General features: G+C 40.4%; 1 protein-coding gene across 4 annotated transcripts in view; it reads right to left on the minus strand.

Moving 5' to 3' along the window:
* The window catches only part of TPX2 (TPX2 microtubule nucleation factor), a 54,145-nt gene that overhangs the window by 32,348 nt on the left and 1,990 nt on the right, over positions 1–19,807 (minus strand). For all 4 annotated transcript variants that reach the window (XM_070051967.1, XM_008256161.4, XM_008256162.4 and 1 more), the window contains exons 2-4: positions 8,148–8,318; positions 6,182–6,304; positions 1,471–1,597 (exon numbers count right to left, since the gene is read on the minus strand). In XM_070051967.1, the coding sequence (XP_069908068.1) occupies positions 1,471–1,597; positions 6,182–6,304; positions 8,148–8,253 (356 nt within the window). In that variant the 5' untranslated portion in view covers positions 8,254–8,318. The remainder of the gene's footprint in view (positions 1–1,470; positions 1,598–6,181; positions 6,305–8,147; positions 8,319–19,807) is intronic.

A 19,807-nucleotide genomic window follows, 5' to 3' on the forward strand; every position in this document is an offset into this window, starting at 1 on the left:
CAATGGATGATGGCCCAAGTCCTTGGGCCCCTACACCAACATGGGAGACCTGGAAGAAGCTCCTGGCTTTGGACTGGTGCAGCTCTGGCCATGTGGCCTTTTGGGGAGTGAACCAGCAGATGGAAGACCTCTCTCTCTCCCTCTCTCTCTCTTTAACTTTGCATTTCAAATAAATAAATAAATCTTTAAAAAAAAAAATCTTGGGGGCCGGTGCTGTGGCACAGTAGGTTAACGCCCTGGCCTGAAGCACCGGCATCCCATATGGGCGCCGGTTCTAGTCTCAGCTGCTCCACTTCCAATCCAGCTCTCTGCTGTGGCCTGGGCAAGCAGTAGAAGATGGCCCAAGTCCTTGGGCCCCTGCACCCACGTAGGAGACCCAGAAGAAGCTCCTGGCTCCTGGCTTCAGATTAGCGCAGCTCTGTCCAGTTGCAGCCATCTGGGGAGTCAACCAATGGTTGAAAGACCTCTCTCTCTCTGCCTCTCCTCTCTCTGTGTAACTCTGACTTTCAAATAAATAAATCTTTTTAAAAAAAAGTTAAAAAAAATTCAACAAATAAAATTTGATTATTTAAATGCTGGTTCGGGCCAGTGCTGTGGTGTAATGGGCAAAGCCACCACCTGTGATGCCAGCATCCCATATGGATGCTGGTTGAGTCCAGGTTGCTCCAATTCTGATCCAGCTCACTGCTCTTGTGCCTGGGAGAGCAGCAGAGGGTGGTCCAGGACTTGAGCCCCTGCCACTCATATGGGAGACCCAGATGAATTTCCAAGCTCCTGGCTTCAACCTGTCCCAACCCTGGCTGTTGTGGCCATTTGGGGAAATAATCAGTGGATAGAAGACCTGTCTCTCCCTCTTCCTGTCTATAAATCTGCCTTTCAAATAAATAAGTAAATCTTTAAAAAATGAATTAATAAACCAGTGTTAGTAAATAGACCCCAATGAAGTTGAATAAAAAACAAAAACAACAACTTGCTGACAATTACCTTCTCCTTTTCTAGGTGGAGTGGGCATCTAGCTTAGCAGTTAATATGCAAGTTGAAATGCCCATATTACATACCAGAGTGCTTCAGATTTGAGTCCATCTCCATTCCCAATTCTAGTTTCCTGTTAATGGGCACCCTGGGAGGTAGCAGTGATAACTCAAGAAATTTTGCCCCTGCCACCCATGTAGGAGACCTAGATTGAGTTCCTAGCTCCTGGTTCAGTCCTGCCTCATCCCGGCCAATGCAGGCATTTGGGGAGTAAGCCAGTAGATGGGAGTGCTCTCTCAGCCTTGGACAAGCAACTTAGTATTTCTGAGTCCTCATCTACAAATTAGCATATTATCTATAACTAATAAATGTTATAAGGATTAAATAAGACAAAATAGAGTCTAACACAGTACACACACATAGTAGGTACTCTGCCATTATTATTTATTTTTTACATTTTTTTGATAGTCACAACTTTTGAGTACCAGACAGTCTTACCTTTGAGGTTGAGCTGGAGTATTTTTCAATATTACTCCCTCCACTTCCAGGGAAGAATAAGCATTTGAAGGCAAAGACTGTTCCACAATATTTTCTTTTTCTGCCTCTTTGTAATAAGTGTTATCAACTGTGGGAGATCAAAAACTAGTTAGCACTGAAAGTCCAAGGAATGAGCTGGAGATACATAATTTAATATAGATCAAAAAACTATACACACACACACCTCCTAAGCAATGAAACATTAGTTCCAGTGAACTCTTATGCAGAAGGCTAGTTTATAAAAGCAACTCTCTCATACATTATACACATGTATTGAATTATAACACTGTAACCCAAAAATATTACATAGAAATATTACGTGTCAATTTAAGAAAAAGTTACTTTGGTTGAAACAGAAATGAAGTATCCAGGGCCCTGTCCATTTGCAAGCCTAAGACACTACCTCAGAAGAAAGCACTCCAAACATAACCTCTTAGCATTTCAGAACATTAACAAAGATAAAACTCTGAAAGCTTACATCGAAATCACCCAGGTAAAAATAAAAAGCACTGAATTTCTCATTAGTAATACAGGTTAGAAGAGAAAAGAACAACGTAGTTAAGTAATGTTCAATCTACAATTCTATATTAACTCAACCTTTCAACTATATATGAAAGTGGAACGACTTTTACAAATATGAGAATTCAAAGTTTTCCTCCCTACAACTAATCTGAGGACGTTCTTTGAACATGTGTCCCTGCAAAATGAAGTAGTATATGAAGAAAGAATATTCAGAATAAGGGAGCAAAGATATTAACAAAAAGAGAAGTGCCCTCCCAAAAAGGCAGCTTTAACTTCCAAGAATCACTTTCTAAAATGAAACTGACTACAGTGTAGCAAAAAGTTAAGCAATTGATAACATTTAAAGAAAAGAAAATGCACATGATCTTGATATCAGAATCATCCTCTGTGACCCAGAGGTCATAGCAATGGAACTGAAGAGTCAAGAAGAACCAAGAAGGAATGACGAGATTGGCGCTGTGGCATAGCAGGTAAAGCCACCACCTGCAGTGCCGGCATTCCATATGGGTACCAGTTAGAGTCCTGGCTGCTCCACTCCCGCTACAGCTCCCTGCTAATGCGCTTGGGAAAGCAGCAGGAGATGGCCCAAGTGCTTGGGGCCCTGCACCCATGGGAGAGACTCAGAAGAAGCTCCTGGCTTTGGCTTGGCCCAGCCCTGACCATTACATCCATTTGGAGAGTGAACCAACAGATGGAAGACCTCTCTCTCTCTATCTCCCTCTTTCTCTCTCTGCCTCTCTAACTCTGCCTGCCTTTCAAATAAATACATCTTAAAAAAAAAAAAAATGAATGAAGTTGTGTCACACTAACTGATCTGGCATTGATTATTTACATAATCATGATAATATGAATATTGCTAATATAATCAGATTATAAAGCATTATAGACATAACCTTATAGATATTGCCTTCCCAGGCACATTAAAGTAGAGTAGCCAGGAAGCCAATTGGCACTGTGATATGAGATACTGGTATTGTAAGAGTTTATCTTAACCTACTGTGCACAGCAGGTTAAAGCCCCAGCCTGCAGCGCAGGCATACCATATGGATGCTGGTTCAAGTCTCAGCTGCTCCACTTGCAATGCAGCTCCCTGCTAAAGCTCCTGTGAATGCAGTGGAAAATGACTCAATGGCTTGGGCCCTTGTGGAAGAACAAGAAGAAACTTCTGGCTCCTGACTTTGACCTGGCCCAGCCCTAGTCATCACAGCCATTTGGGGAGTGAACCAGCAGATGGAAGACATCTCTCTCTGTCTGTCTCTCTCTAACTCTGCCCTTCAAATAAATTTTAAAAATATATTAAAAAAAAAAAAGTATCCTAGGCAGAGGGAAAAACATTGCCAAAGGAATGAGAATGTATAACAAGAATGAATACAGGGGCTGGCACTGTGGCATAGTGGATAAAGCCACTGCCTGCAGTGCCGGCATCCCATATGGGTGCCAGTTCGAGTCCTGGCTGCTCTACTTCTGATCCAGCTCTCTGCTATGACCTGGGAAAGCAGTAGAAGATGGCGCAAGTTCTTGGGCCCCTGCACCAGTGTGGGAGACCAGGAAGAAGCTCCTGTCTCCTGTGATCGAAACATCGTACCTGTAGCCATTAAGGCCATCTGGGGAGTGAACCAGCAGATGGAAGACCTCTCTCTCTCTGCCTCTCTGTAACTCTGCCTTTCAAATAAATAATCTTTAAAAAAAAAAAAAAAAAAGTTCATGGAATTTAAAAAAAAGATCAGTTTCAAGAGTAATTCCTGGGACCATCTAAAAAGAAAAAATGAATACAAAGACTCTGAGGAGTTTAAGGGTCACACATTTAAGTAGGGTACATGGTCTTTACCACAGGGTAGATCCAACAGAGGCCTCTTACTTAGGGACTTACTGTTGTATGTGACGATGTGAATCACTGGATACAAAACAGTCTTTACTCAAAGTGCATTCCCTCTCAATTTAAGAAAAGCAGAAAGATCACAGCAACAGAAAATCTGTCACACTGAATAAATAAATGAAATTCAACTGAAAATACAGCCCTAAGGCCCATGGTGTTCAAAGCACAAAGATATTTCAAAAGGATCATGAAAAATGGAGTTAAGAGGTAAGTTTATTTTGGAGCAAAATTTTGAAATCCATGCACTGTGGATGTTATATTAGCAGTATTCACATTATCATGATTATGTAAATATTCAATGCCAGATCTGTTAGTGTAACACAACTTCATTCATTCCTTTTTTAAAGATTGATTTATTTATTTGAAAGGCAGGCAGAGTTAGAGAGTACATAATACACATTTTCCATGAACTTAATAAAAATTGCTTATTTTAATGGAAAAGCAGTTACAGAGAGAGTAAGTGAGAGAGACAAAGAAAGATTGAGATCTTTCATCCCCTGGTTCACTCCCAGTGGTGCAATGGCCAGGGCTGGGCCATGCCAAAGCCAGGAACTCCATCGGGGTCTCCCACATGGGTAGCAGGGGACCCAAGCACTTGAGCCATCTTCCAATGCTTTCCCTGACACACTAACAAGGAGCTGGATCAGAAGTGGAACAGGTGGGACTCAAACTTGCACTCATATGGGATGTCAGCATCACAAGAGCTGGCGTAACCCACTGCATCACAACTATGACTCCTCCATGAACTTTTTGAAGACCATGTTTCAGATGAAACATGCCAAACAGTTCTATTCCCTCTGTAAGAAGGAGAAATTCACCAAAGTTCAAGGTGCTTACCCAGACCCCAAATTCAGTATTTATCTCCTATAACCATGAATCATTTCACAATCAGCACAGCAGCTCAAACTCTGTATACTAATCGAGTTCACTGAAAATACAGCTATTTCTCCGATATAGCCCCTTTAGTTAACTTTTTCTCCCCATAAAGCTTTATTTGGAAGAGAGAGGTACAGAGAGGCAGAGGCAGAGAGAGAGAAGTCGTCCATCTACCAGTTCACTCCCCAAATAGTCAAAACGGCCAGAGCTGAGCAAATCTGAAGCTAGGAGTCAATCTGAAGCTAGTAGCCAGGATCTTCTTCTGGGTCTCCCACTTGGGTGGAGGGGCCCAAGCACTTGGGCCATCCTCTACTGCTTTCCCAGGCCTTAGCAGAGATCTAGATTGGAGTGGAATAGCCGGGACTCAAACAGATGCTCATATGGGATGCCACACTGCTGGTGAAGGGTAAGCCCATTGCGCCACAGCACTGGCCTCTAGTCAACTCTTTTAACTGGAGAGTTTTTAATGGTGTGACTGAGAATGATTTCAGATTTACCCACAGAACAATTTTCAAATATTGTGTAATGATGATGGTAATGGCTGCTCAGCTAACAAAAAATATTGAAATTTTACATTTTCAGTAGGTGAATTACATGCTGCGATATATGTAGAGCTGTTTTAAAGTAATCATTTTAAAGACGAATTTATGACCTCTTACAGAATGCTTCTCATGTTCTCATCAAGTAAGACAATATTCTGCATATTAAGTAACTGCTAGTTTAAATGTCAATCATCTTTTAAAATTTCTTGTAAAAATTCTTGTACAATGGTTCTCCTGTTGTTTTGTTTCCCAGTCAGACACACAGGAGAGCTTACATTAAATTTTATTATAAGGGGGCTGGCACTGTGGTAGAGCTGCCACCTGTAGAGCCAGCATCCCATTTGGTCGCCAGTTTGAGTCTTGGCTGCTACACTTCCAATCCAGCTCTCTACTATGGCCTCAGAAAGCAGTAAAAGATGGCCCAAGTCCTTGGGCCCCTGCACCCATGTGGGAGACCCAGAAGAAGCTCCTGGCTCCTGGCTTCAGATTGGTTCAGCTCGGGCCATTGCGGCCATCTGGGGAGTGAACCAGCGATGGAAGACCTCTCTATCTCTCTTTCTCTGTGCCTCTGCCTCTCTGTAACTCTGCCTTTCAAATAAATAAATAAATCTTTTTTTTTTTTTAAATATTATAAGAAGACAAACAGTTATGTGTCTGGCAATAAAATTACGTATTACCTTAAGTTACAAAAGATTTTCAAAAAAGCACAGCACAGCACATTTTTTCCCATGAGAAAATTAATTAGTCAATTTAATTATTAATAAAAAGCATTTAGATAATCTTCCCCCTCAGGTTTCTATTGTACTGTCTCTTCTTTCTGCCAAGGAACTTTTTTTTCTAAAATAGTCTTTTTTACCTTGTCTCAGAGGTGTGACACCAGCTTGCTGAAGATTAGCTTTCCTCAGAGTAGTTTTGCCATGCAAAAGCTCTCCTGTCCCATTCTTCCCAGGAAATTTATTCTCCAAATTGGCCTTCTCCTCTGTGAAAAGGTAAGATCATTATCATCCGAAAAATCAGTAAGAAAGCTATAATCAGTGCCACATACTTAAAATGGGGACTAAAGCCCCCTACTGATATACTTCCAACCCAAGTAAAGTTCTAGCAAACAAAAGGAAACAAGTGCAAGTCACAGATAGACTTTAAAAACTATCACTAAAAAACTGGCAACATTAAACAATGCATTATAGAAAAAGCAAAGTGCAGACTTTGCACTGTGAATAGCTCCTAATCTTGGCTTGATACACAGTTAGGGCCATACAAGCATAAACTGGCTTTATCTATCACTAAAATACATCATGTTCCTCTTACAGAAAACTATAGCCACGAGAATCTGTAGGGCTCACAAAGGACATCTTCTAGTCTTACAGATCTTCCTCAACTAGGGAGATAAGAAGGGAATGTGGGATGTGTTAGGCTAGAGCAGAGCTAGGTTCTCCCTAGGAACTAATCAGTGCAAAACAGTGAAAAGTTTGTTCTACTGACAGCTTCAGGAATGCAGCAAATCCTAGCAATAACTACTCTCTGTATGTATTCTCTGACTGCAACTGTATAAAAAGATGTGATTATCTGGAAGAAAATTGGGAAGTAAATATTAGAACTAAGGAAGGCTGTGAGATTCACTTTTTTCATTTAAACTATATTTTATAGTATTGTTATGCTTATACCTTTGTTGTTGATGTAAAGAAAACTTGAATGGGGCTGGCACTGTGGCACAGAAGGTTAAGCTTCCACCTACAGCACCGGCACCCCCTAAAGGCAGCAATTTGTGCCCTGGCTGCTCCTCTTCTGATCCAGCTCTCTGCTAACAGCCTGGAAAACTACTGGAAGATGGCCTTAGTGTTTCGGGCCCTGCACCCACATGGGACACCCAGAAGAAGCTCCTGGCTCTTAGCTTCAGATCAGCCCAACTCCGGCTGTTGCGACCATTTGGGGAGTGAACCAGTGGATTGAAGATCTCTCTGTGTCTCTCCCTCTGTCTGTCTATAATTCTGCTTCAAACAAATAAATAAAAAAAAAATCTTTAAAAAAAAAGAAAAGAGGCCAGCGCGGCGGCTCAGTAGGCTAATCCTCCACCTAGCGGCGCCGGCACACTGGGTTCTAGTCCCGGTTAGGGCGCCGGATTCTGTCCCAGTTGCCCCGCTTCCAGGCCAGCTCTCTGCTGTGGCCAGGGAGTACAGTGGAGGATGGCCCAAGTGCTTGGGCCCTGCACCCCATAGGAGACCAGGAGAAGCACCTGGCTCCTGCCATCGGATCAGCGCGGTGCACCAGCCGCAGCGTGCCGGCCGCGGCGGCCATTGGAGGGTGAACCAACGGCAAAGGAAGACCTTTCTCTCTGTCTCTCTCTCTCTCACTGTCCACTCTACCTGTCAAAAAAATAAAAAAATAAAAAATTTAAAAAAAAAAAAAGAAAAGAAAGAAAAACTTGGAAAAAGAAATCCTCATAAGTCCACACATTTTCTCAGGGAAATGATAACATAAGCTATTATTTACATATTTCTTATGCAATCATGACTTATCTTTTTCTTAATTCTTTTGATATTTCAAGGCTACATGTTTTGTCTGGAAATTTTTCCAAAGTGTCACAAATCTCAAAAAAAAAAAAAAAAAAAAAAAGCCAAGTTTGCACAGTAAGTGAATCTGCAAAAATTAGTGTTGTTCAAGGGCCAACTGTATTTCTAGGATAGCATGGAAGACAACATGTCTTAGTATGGAAGGGAGTTTCGATTTTAGCTATTTTCTTGCAATTGCTTCTGTATTTGAAAGATCCTCAGCACAAAGTAAGCCACTAACCCCGAAAATGGCCACAGAAACTTGACACTTACCAAACCACAAATCTACATTTTCGCTATCTTCTTCATCATTCAAAGATGTAAAATTGATGAAGTCCGTGGGAGCATCAAAGGTATAAGAACTTTGAACTTGTGACATTTTCCTTAGTGCAGACCAGCAGATTTTTCCCAGTATTTGTATCACTTTTCCCAATGGGTTACCTTCTGTGCAAAGAAATGGTTCAGAAATTTGGTTGAACATTAATTAAGGTACTGATTCCCTAACAATTACTTTGGTTTTACTATAACATTTTCAATTTTGAAAATCACCAGAACAATATGTTTTACTTTGGCAAATCAATCTAAAAGTTTTTTGGGGGAGTGCGAGAGTAACTTGAAGACATTTCTTGAAGTAAATACATTTGGAACTGGAAAGAGGCAATTTCTGCCTCCTTATGTAACAGCCTCTCCAACGCCACAGTGCTTTGTTTATATCTCTGCTATAACACTTACCATCCAATTTATATTAATTAACCATGCAAATTCCTGAAGAACAGGCTTTACTCAGTTTACTCACTTGTACACCTCATTCTTCCAACTAGATGTTGCATAGTAAGAGCTAGACACAATTTTGTCAAGTACAGGTTTTTTTCCTTAGAAATATTTTCAAAAATTACTTTTTTAGGGCTGGCACTATGGCATAGTGGATTAGGCCACTGTCTGTAGCATCCCATATGGGTGCTGATTGGAGTCTCGCCTGTTCCACTTCTGATCAGCTCCCTGCTAATGACTCTGGGAAAGCAGCGGAAGATGGTCCAAGTGCTTGGGCCACTGTACCCATGTGGGGAGACCTGGATGAAGTTCCTGACTCCTGGCTTCAAACAGACTCAGCTCCAGCTCTTGTGGCCATTTGGAGAATGAACCAGCGAATGGAAGACCTTTCTCTCTGTAATTCTGCCTTTCCAATAAATAAAATAAACTTTTAAAAAAAATTACTCTTTGTGGACATCAAGAAAATGATTTTGCAATACACATAAAAGGCACAACATACATAATAAAAGGAACAAGTCAAAGATAGACCTACCCCTACTCCTGCTAATAAAAAAAAGTTTTACAATGCATCCTGTGGAATCTGTAAGTTTAAAAATGAGCACTCACTCCAGCTCTATTTAACAAAACAGCTAGAAGTAGTATGAAAAATAACCAAAAGGCCATGCTCATTGGCAAATAATCACCTATGAAACCTAATGAGCCATCTGTCTTTATCTAGGGAACAACATACACTTAAAAGTATTCTGTGTGTTGGAAGGGAAGTACAGACCAGAAATCACTTGCATAAACATTTATTAATTTAGTTCTTTATGCCCTCATTTTATTATAAAAATGCATACTTATAAAGAACAGATAACTAAAAACATCTATTTAAAAAAAAAACTATAATGCCATAGTATTCCAGACTTCTCCCTCAAAAACTACTTTTAAGTGGGTCACTGACATTTTACTCTTTGCATTTTGTGAACATTTCTCCAACTCAGTAAATACAGACACATCATCAATGGCTGCACCATAAATATTTATCCTCTATTTTAGCTTTTTTCAATATTTTCACTTTAAAGATACTTCTAAAGGAGCATCCTCATAGCTAAATGTTTATACACCTAGAATTCTTCCTTTAAGAAAAATCCTGGGGCCAATACTGTGTCGTAGCAGGTAAAGCCACCTCCTGCAGTGCCAAAATCCCATATGGGCACTAGTTTGAGTCCCGGCTGCTCCACTTCCGATCCAGCTCTCTGTATGGCCTGGGAAAGCAGAAGATGGGCCAAGTCCTTGGGCCCCTGCACCCTGTGGGAGACCTGGAAGAAGCTCCTGGATCCTGGCTTTAGATCAGCCCAGCTCTGGCCGTTGCAGCCATTTGGGCAGCGAACCAGCAGATGGAAGACCTCTCTCTCACTCTCCCTCCCTCTCTCTCTGCCTCTTTCTAATTCTGCCTTTCAAATAAATAAATAATCTTAAAAAAAAAAAAAAATCCTAAGAGGTAGAATTGCTGGGTCAAAGGCAGGTTGTTACATATTGTTAAAATACTCTTCAAAAGCATATTTATGGAGTTGGCATTGTGGCATAGCAGGGAAAGCTGCCACCTGTGATGTCGGCATCCCATTTAGTCACCAATTCGTGTCCCAGCTGCTCCACTTACAATCCGACTCCCTGCTAATGGCCTGAGAAAAGCAGCAGCAGATGACCCAAATACTTGGGTCCTTGCCACCCACATGAGAGATCCAGAGGAAGCACCTGGCTTCATCCTGGCTCTGCTGTGGCTGTTGCAGCCACTTGAGGAGTGAACCAGCAAAAAGAAGACCTCTCTCTATAACTCTTGACTTTGAAATAAATAATCTTAAAAAAAAAAAAAAATAGGTTAACAGCTAGCTTTTGCAGTTTATATGTAAAGATTAATTAAAGCAAAAAGGAATGCTCCACAATCACACAATAATAATACTAACAATAATGGTAAGAAATAACTACTAGAGGTGCTCATTATATGCCAGCTGCCTTGAAGTACTAAGAATGTACTATTTCTAATGCTCACACAATCCTGTATAGCAGCAATTAATATCTCCATTCTAGAAGAGGAGCTGAAGATCAGAGAGATTAAATGACCTGCCCAATATCACAGTTATATAAGTAGAGCTAGATCTAGAACTGAGGCTCCTGACTTCAGTACAATGTTATTTTCTATATCCTTCTGCTCTCTGTCCTTGTGAATTAGAAAAGGTGAATTAGTTAAGGTCTCTATCTGCATAGGAAATAGAACTGTATTTATTTCCAAATAGATCCATTCTCTTTAGTCTTTTGCTCTGACTAATGTTCTTTATCATTTCCATTCTAAATTTTTCAGTAACCCTCTTCTTTCATTATTCATCATGTTTCTCTTACATTGAGGATTTGCTAGGAGTCACAAGATGTGGGCTTGATGATATCCAGTTCCCTTCTTACCAAAATTCAAAGACTGTATCCTCTCACAAAAACTAGATCGAGTCCTAAACACAAAAGAACTTAAAAATCTAACACAGAAAAAAAAAATCTATAAATAAAATTAAAGGGGGAGTGGCGCTGTGGTGTAGCAGGTAAAGCTCCCACTTGCAGTGCCAGCATCCCCTGTGGGCGCCAGTTTGAGACCCGGCTGCTCCACTTCTGATCCAGCTCTCTGCTAAGGCTTGGGAAGGCAGTAGAAGATGGTCCAAGTCCTTGGGCCCCTGCATCCACATGGGAGACACCAAAGAAGCTCCTGGCTTCAGATAGGCGCAGTTCCGGCCATTGCAGCCAGCTGGATAGTGAACTAGCAAATGGAAGACATTTTCTCTCTCTGACTTTCAAATAAAACAACAACAACAACAAAAAACACAAAATCTACACAGGAGCCAAGGTCAAATCATACTCTATAAATAACAGACAACAGTATATAATATTTAAATTATATAGTATGAACCATAAGTATAAAGAGAATTAGAGATTAACATTGATGAAGTATGATTAAATATTTTTCATTGAACATCATCAAAACAATAGTAAGTACACTAAAAAGGAAGTCATCTCCTTGATAACTACCTTCCAATCTTGGAGTAGCCATTCGACTATTCTACCCATGAGAACTAAGTACAATCTGCTAAGGGATTCATATGAAAAGTTTTATTTTCCTGAACAGCCACAGCTCTTGTTCCTGCTTTTTCTTTCATTCTCTTTGAAGACAGATAACAGCTAGAACTATAGTAGCCATCTTGTGTACATGTGTGGACTGTCTAAAGAAACATAGGTCTTGATACCACTATTTTTAAAAAAATTTTTATTTATTTATTTGAGAGGCAGTTAGAGTGGCAGAAGACAGAGAGTTATCCTCCACCCACTGGTTTACTCCCCAAATGGCCACAACAGCTGGAGCTGGGCTGATCCAAAGACAGGAACCCAGAGCTTCTTCTGGGTCTCTCACCTGGGTGCAGGGACCCAAGGAGTTGGGCCATCTTCCACTGCTTTCCCAGGCATATTAGCACAGAGCTGGATTGTAAGTGGAGCAGCAAGGACTTGAACCAATGCCCATATGGGATGAATGCACTGTAGGCAGCAGGTTTATCTGCTATGCCACAGCACCAGCCCCATCACTGAGCTATTGGATCACTGATGATCAACTGTAGCAACCGCATATCTCTAGCCCTCTTATGTAAGAAATATACTTGGGGCCACTGCCTGTGGCACTGGCACCCCATATGGGCACTGGTTTGAGTTCCAGCCACTCCACTTGCAATCCAGCTCCCTCCTAATGAGCCTTAGGGAAGAGTGAATACCAGCCCAGGTGCTTGGGCCCCCTCCACACATAAGAAACCCAGATGAAGCTCCTGGCTCCTGGTTTCAGCTTGGCCTAGCCCTAGTCATTGTGACCATTTAAGGAGTGAACCAGCAGATGGAAGATCTCTGTCTCTACACTCTCTGTAACTCTACCTTTCAAATAAAATAAATAATGTTAAAAGAAAAGGGGGGGGGGGGGGACTGGCACTGTGGCATAACAAGTAAAGCCACCACCTGAGGTGCCAGCATCCCATTTATACACAGGTACAGGTACCAGGTGGTGCACCTGGGAAAGCAGTGGAGGATGAACCAAATACTTGGGCCCCTGCACTCGAAACTCCTGGCTTCAGATTGGCCCAGCTCTGACTGTTGCAGCCATTTGGGGAGTGGGCCAAGGGATGGAAGATCTCAGTCTGTCTCTTTCTCTCTCTGCCTTTCAAAAAATTAAAAAATCTTTTTAAAAAATGAAAGAAATAAGAAAAATATTTTTATATAAGTCATCTGTCACATTTTCTGTTACATCACAAACAACCAAACATAGAAATCCAGAATTCGCTCTTCCATCAGAGAAAAGGACAAGAGAAGGTTCTGAGGGGTCCCCCACTATTTCCCTTCTCCCACCCTCTCTCTCTCTCTCTCTGGTATACTCAGGCCCATGTGTGTGTGCTTGCTTCCTTACCTTCCAAATAAACTTTATCACTTTGTGAAACAAAGAAATCCAGAATTCTAGTCCTCTGACATTCACTACATGTATATGACAATCGGCAAAACCACTCTACATCTCTACCTACCTCCCATAAACAAATGAAAAGGCATTTCAAGTGTTGTAAAACATACTACCATGAGGTATAATCGCTGTCATTTGACCTCTGATATCTTTCTACTCTTTGACCACATTTCTATTCTAAAGACCCTTAATGAAAGATTTCTCAGTGACTGACAGTGGTTAAAAAAAATTCCCTTGCTCAAGTTTTCCTGTTCTTGTGAGCAAGCATGCTGGAAGACATGGGAAACTCCTGGATTCCCATGATCTTAATGCCTAACCCAGGTCACTGGGAATACTTCCCAGACAAGGATGTAATGAAGACAACTAAAGCTGTGGGAGGGAACAGGCAGGAATGTAACATGCAGCAAGCCCACTTAGCCTCCTGAAACCCCTAATTCCATCAAAGCATGCTGCTGAAAACCACCTGGAAAGTGTTCAAATTCAACAACTCCTCATACCCTATCTTCTTTTTTCTGATTATGAAGCTACACTGCCAGCCTCTTTGGAGAGCAATTTACACTTTTGTTTTTGACAGATATTATCAAATGTAGAAATTTATCTTACAGGGGCCATCGTGTGGTGTAGCAGGTAAAGCCTGTGATGTCAGCATCCCATACAGGTGCCAGTTTGAGTCCTGGCTGCTCCACTTTTGATCCAGCTGCCTACTAACAGCCAGAGAAAGCAGCTATTCCCACTGCTGCTCACGCAGGAGACCTGCAAGAAGTTCTTGGCTCCTTGCTTCAACTTGGCCCAGGCCTGGCCATTGCAGCCATCTGGGGAATGAACTAGCAGATGGAGGATCTCCCTTTGTCTCTCCCTCTCTGTGGTGCTTTCAAATAAAGAAATCTTTAAAAAATAAATAAACAAAAATTTAAAAACCAAGTCTGTAAGAGTCTAAAACCTGGGGTCTCTTTATAGGATTTTCCTATAAATTTCTTCAAAAAGAAGAGATAATCAAATGACAATAACCTGACAGACAAATGCAAATAATTTCTGCTTTGCACAAAAATTAAGTATCCATGAGAAGTTGCTCATAAAAAAAATTGGGGTAAATTACAAGTCTTATTTATATTAGGAAAACTCTGGGTTGAATCCTACCATAAAAACATTATTCCCTTAATTCTTTTTTCTAAAAGTGTACTTTTGTATGTAAATTGCTTGCTCTATATGTTAGAGGCCAGTGAGGACTTCTCAGTGGATATTCTAGAGCAAAAGATTATGAAAAGCGTTTTCAATCATCATGTGCTGAGGTTTAAGACTGGTGGGGGATAAAACAAATATGAAAATCAAAGTATACCTAATCTTTATATAGAACCAAAATATTTTTTCAAACATGACCCCTTTTTAAAAAAGCTTCTCTTGAGAGGGACTGATATTGTGCCACAGCAGGTTAAGCCACCACTTACAATGCTGGCATCCCATAGAGTGCCAGTTAAAGTCCTAGCTGCTCCGCTTCTGATCCAGCTTCCTGCTAAGGCTCATGAGAAAGCAGCAGATGATGGCCCAGTTGCTAGGGTCCTTGACGTACATGTGGAAGACCCAGATAGAGTTCCAGGCTCCTGGCTTCAGTCTGGACCAAACCGGGCAACTGCAGGAAATGAACCTGCAGATGGAAGATCGTCTCTCCATCTCTCTTTTCCTCTTACTTTCAAATAAGCTAATATAACCTTTAATTAAAAAAAGAAGCTTCTTTTTAGATTTTTTGCTCTAATATGGCCAACTCTCGCTTCCTGAAAAAAGGAAATAGGTAAACAAATACTATCCTTTGAGACTTGTTCAATGAAGGCTGAGAGCAGAACATACAGAAGAACAACATACAGAAGAAGCCAGTTTCCTCACACTGCCTCTCCCACAAAAAAATAAATATTAGGGTGTAAAAATCAAAAATTAAAGTCCACAGGGCCTCCTGGGAAATGGAACAGTCCAAAGCCAAAGGCAACTGTTCAAATCAGAGCACCCCAGGCATGGTGGGAACTGGATGCCTTCCTGTACCCCTTAATCAAGATTGAATTTCTGTCAACAGGTCTCACTGAGGAAAAAAAAAAAAAAAGCACATGCGTCAACCACATTCCCTCAAACAAACCAAGCTGCCAAGCAGAGAATCAGCTTCTCCTTTCAAAATTATCTGAATCTGCCACAGCTCAGACTCCTGGAAAAACTAAAAACATTCTAAATGGAAAAATAGGTATTAATGACTAACAATCCTACAACAGCCCCAAAGAGAAGACCCATCCCATATGCCAGGAACCAGTAAGATTCCTTTTAAGCCATTCCTTTTAAACGCCATTCATCAAAACAAACAGCCCATTTTGTTTCCAAAAAGCAAACACCGAAAGGAGATACACAGATTTTTTTCCCTCCCCCTTTCCTTAAGGTAATTCACAGCTGAATGGGGAATATAACTAAGAAACAGGGTGATTCTTGCTACAACAGGGCATAAACAGAGGACACTCTGCAAACACAGAGGAGAATATGGTGAAGAAGGCTCAGTCTTACTGATGGAAGTGATATCTGAAGGATGAGATAGGCCTGCAGAGTTCTACAGGCTAAAAATGAAGGTTGGGGACTTCATGAGGGAATAAATAAATGAAAAGGGAGAATAAATGGGGAGAAACACATAAGGAAGACTGCAGAAGCAGCAATGCAACCTATTTCCACATTCATCTGAAATTAACCTCCCATTGCCTTATGTCTCCCTTCACTTTCAAACCAAAAATAACTAGCCTTGACAAGCTCTATAAATCACAAGGTGCATATTCAGAGGGGGTAGGAGATTGCTGCAAAGGGTGCATTCTAAGCAGGACTGAAATAGTGGACCCACAGTTCTTAGCAAAACAAAGACTTTGGTGTGATAAGATGTTCTCAAGCACCTGTTATCCAGTTTGTGAGATGAGCCTCATCTATTTCTACTAGACAGAGAATCATGAGTTAAACAATTGGCAATGGAATACACAGAATAAGTCAAGACTTCATTAGAAGTATGGTTAGTTAAGATGATCCCATCCCAGGCGATGCCATTTCCCCAGGGACATCCTCCCCTACTTTCAGAAGGGAGAACAGATCCTGTTACATTACCACAAGTAAAATAGAGTTGAGTTATTTTCATCTTACCCATGGAGAAAACACCTACATTTTTTTTCTTGTACATAAGGGATTAGCAGGAGGCAGTAAATGGCAACATAATCCAGTGTGCAATTTTAACTGTTAATCAAAGTCACAAACTAAGTCTGAAGGAAGTTTAATGGACTTTGTGTTTCCACATTTATGTTTGCTAACTTCTACGTGAAATCAGATCTGTTTACAGAAACAGATCTGTGAAGCTTCCAAAATTGGGTCAATTTAAAATACAATGACAATCCTTCAACTGTCCAAACACTCAGAAGTCAACATAGAACACATGAACACTGGTTCTAATTCATCACTATGCAGAACCCTCAAGCAAATATATTTTTCCATCATTTCTCTCAAAAACAGTTTCACATTGTTCTTTTTAAAGGATACAAACTCAACTCCATATTAAGTTATCCACAGAACTCAACAAACCATAACCCACTCCTAAACAATTAACAGAATGTGAACAGAAATCAATGAATGCTGTTTAATTATCTCTAGGTCAAATTATGACACAGATCTCCATAGAATACTAAAAAACTAAATGTTTTAGTATCCTGAAGTGTCTGATACTCCAATAAGAAGAAGCCTAGAGTTTGTAAGGGTAGATGGCAGGGCTATAGGAGGTTACAATCCTAGTTAAATGACAATCACTTCATTTTGTAGAGACTGGTATACTTTAAAAGGTATCTGCCAGGACCAGCACTGTGGCATAGTAGGTAAAGCTGCCGTCTGCAGTGCTGGCGGCAGGTTCAAGTTCCGACTGCTCTACTTTTGATTCAACTCTCTGCTATGGCCTGGGAAAGCAGCTGAAGATGGCCCAAGTCCTTGGGCCCCTGCACCAGTGTGTGAGATCAGGAAGAAACTCCTGGCTCCTGGCTTCGAATTGGCCCAGCTCGGCTGTCGCAGTCATTTGATTAGTGAACTAGTGATAGAAGACCTCTCTCTGACTCTGCCTCTCTGTGACTCTGCCTTTCCAATAAATAAATAAATAAACCACACAAAATAAATAAATAAATAAATAAATAAAAGGTATCTACTTTCAGAAATATACACAAACAGAAACCCAAAAATCTAATAAAAGTATTTACCTATGTGGTAGTGGGAAGTGAGGAAGACAGTGACAAGGTTAGAGGAAGATATTTTAACTACAATTATTTTGATTTTTGTACCATATGAATAAGAACGCTGTGACACAGAAGGTTAAGCCTCTGAAAGCAGTGTAGGCATCCCATATGGGCGCCAGTTCAAGATCTGGCTGCTCCACTTCCCATCCAGCTCCCTGCTAATGTGCCTGGGAAAGAGGCAGAAGATGGTCCAAGTGCTTGGGCCCCTGTACCCACGTGGGAGACCCAGAAGAAGCTCCTGGCTCCTGGCTTTGGACTGAAGCTGAGCTCCGGCCACTGAGGGCATTTGGGGAGTGAACCAGCAGATGGGAGATATTTCTCTCTCTCTCTGCCTTTAAAATAAATAAATCAATCTTTTAAAAATATGTATTTTTTTGCCTATGTGAATACATACTATTTAGTGGGCGTGTAAACCAGCATAATCTTCCCATGAGGCAATTTGATGTTATATATCAAAAGTCTTAAAAATATGCATTTTTTGTGACCAGTGATTTCACTGGGTAAAATACAATGGCAGAATCATATGGAATACCATATGGCCATTAAAGTTACGTTGTAGAAAAATGTCATGATATGGAAAAACATTCACCTTATTAAATAAAAAAAAAGGTAACAGATTTTTAGTGTATGACTTTTTTCCCATCTTAATGTGAGCTCCTTTTAATGTCATCCTTGGGTAGGGGGATTGGGAGAGGTCTGTGCTCCTAGGCCCAGGGGCTTTCAGGGTCTGAGGATCTACCCTCCATAAACATATTAAAAAAAAAAAAAATATATATATATATAGGCACATAAAAACTGTAAAGAAATTTATCAAAATACCTATGAGGGTGCTTTCTGTATTCAGTAAATTTCTTCCCAAAGTTTGTGCTACTTCATAAAGACACATTAAAGTTATCTAAACACTTATAAAGCTGATACATTAATGTCCCCCTACTCACTTTTTATATTACGCAGGTGTTGACACAGCTTACCTGTGACTTAAATTGTCAGACTTGACTCATATTGCAATATAATCTTTCACCTCTTTTCTAAAATCATGAAGTCTAACAGATATTTCTTTTCAAGAAGTAGAGGCAGCAGAAAGACAATGAAACAGATTTGGATTCTCCATAATGAAAAGGATTAACACTAATAGGAAGGGACCATAAAGACCAAGGCTAACTAACCTGCGAAAACCCAAAGGATGTTTCTGAGAACTAGTAGCACAAATCTCCCAACGTGCTAAACTTAACAGACTGCTGTTGCCTCTGTATAAAGCTATTCTGAAATTGTTTAGTGTACATTTGCTATTTTCTGGTATCTGACATTACCCCCACTTTCCAAAGCCTGCAATTTAGGACTACTGACACCAAAGGGTGGTAGTGTATACTTCTATTCAAGCATCAAGACAAATAGCAGGCTCACTAACAATATGAACAAAGTTGTACTATCCTCTTTTACTTTAAGGAAAAAGTATAAATAGCATTTCCCTTAAATTTCCAAAGTAATCTCCTACTTCTAATTTTATATTTTTCTCATTATCTTTAATGTCTTTCCCTTTTAGCAAGTTTCCTTAGGCAAAGAAAGAAAGAATCCCACCACATTTGTCTATCCTTTTCTCATAAAGTATCTTGGGCTGCTGATCTCTAGGTTTGTGTTTCAAATACATTGTATTCACAGAACCACTTTGTTGTTCAATCTCTCAGTAGTTAATTCCTGCTTCCTAAGCTTATCCATGGCAAAGAAAATTAAGTTGGTCAAAGAGCATTTAAATCCCTCCTGCTTTCTTCCCCAGCAATTCATAAAGAAAATCAAGTAAGAGATCCAGGAAAGACCAAAGGAAAAAATACAGAGAGGATATAGGATTCTGAACAACCTTCCCTAGTATCTAAAAAAGAAATTAAGAACTTTCCCACATAATCCCTTCTCCTGGACAAACTTAATCCCTACTGTGGAATAATTCACTTTATCAATGTTGGAATATAGATTTCAGCATAAGTCTGGCCAAAATAACCCTATTTTATTTAAATAATCTCAAGAGTTTAAAAACTCAAACTAGTTGAATCTGATCCAGCTTTCCATACCCACAATTCTGTAGTCAATTTAGATAGTGCTCTCCTGCCTATTCAGTTAAACAGATACTTAGTGATTCTTGTGCACCATGACTGTTCCAGTCTCTAACAAACTCTGCTTTTCAAGAACCAGTGTGCATTCCACTTGCTCCACACAAAGCAACCTCCGCCTGTTTTAAGCCTCACTGATCTCCATCACCTCTGAACTGCCCTGAAAAAGCACTCAAATTTTGCCTTGTCTTGTTCTGATTGATACTTATCAATCTGAATCCATCTTTTTGTTCCCAAGCATACCAGAAAGCCCTTCACATATCTGTATACCCG

Source organism: Oryctolagus cuniculus, chromosome 11 (genome assembly GCF_964237555.1).
Source record: "Oryctolagus cuniculus chromosome 11, mOryCun1.1, whole genome shotgun sequence".
NCBI lineage: Eukaryota > Metazoa > Chordata > Mammalia > Lagomorpha > Leporidae > Oryctolagus > Oryctolagus cuniculus.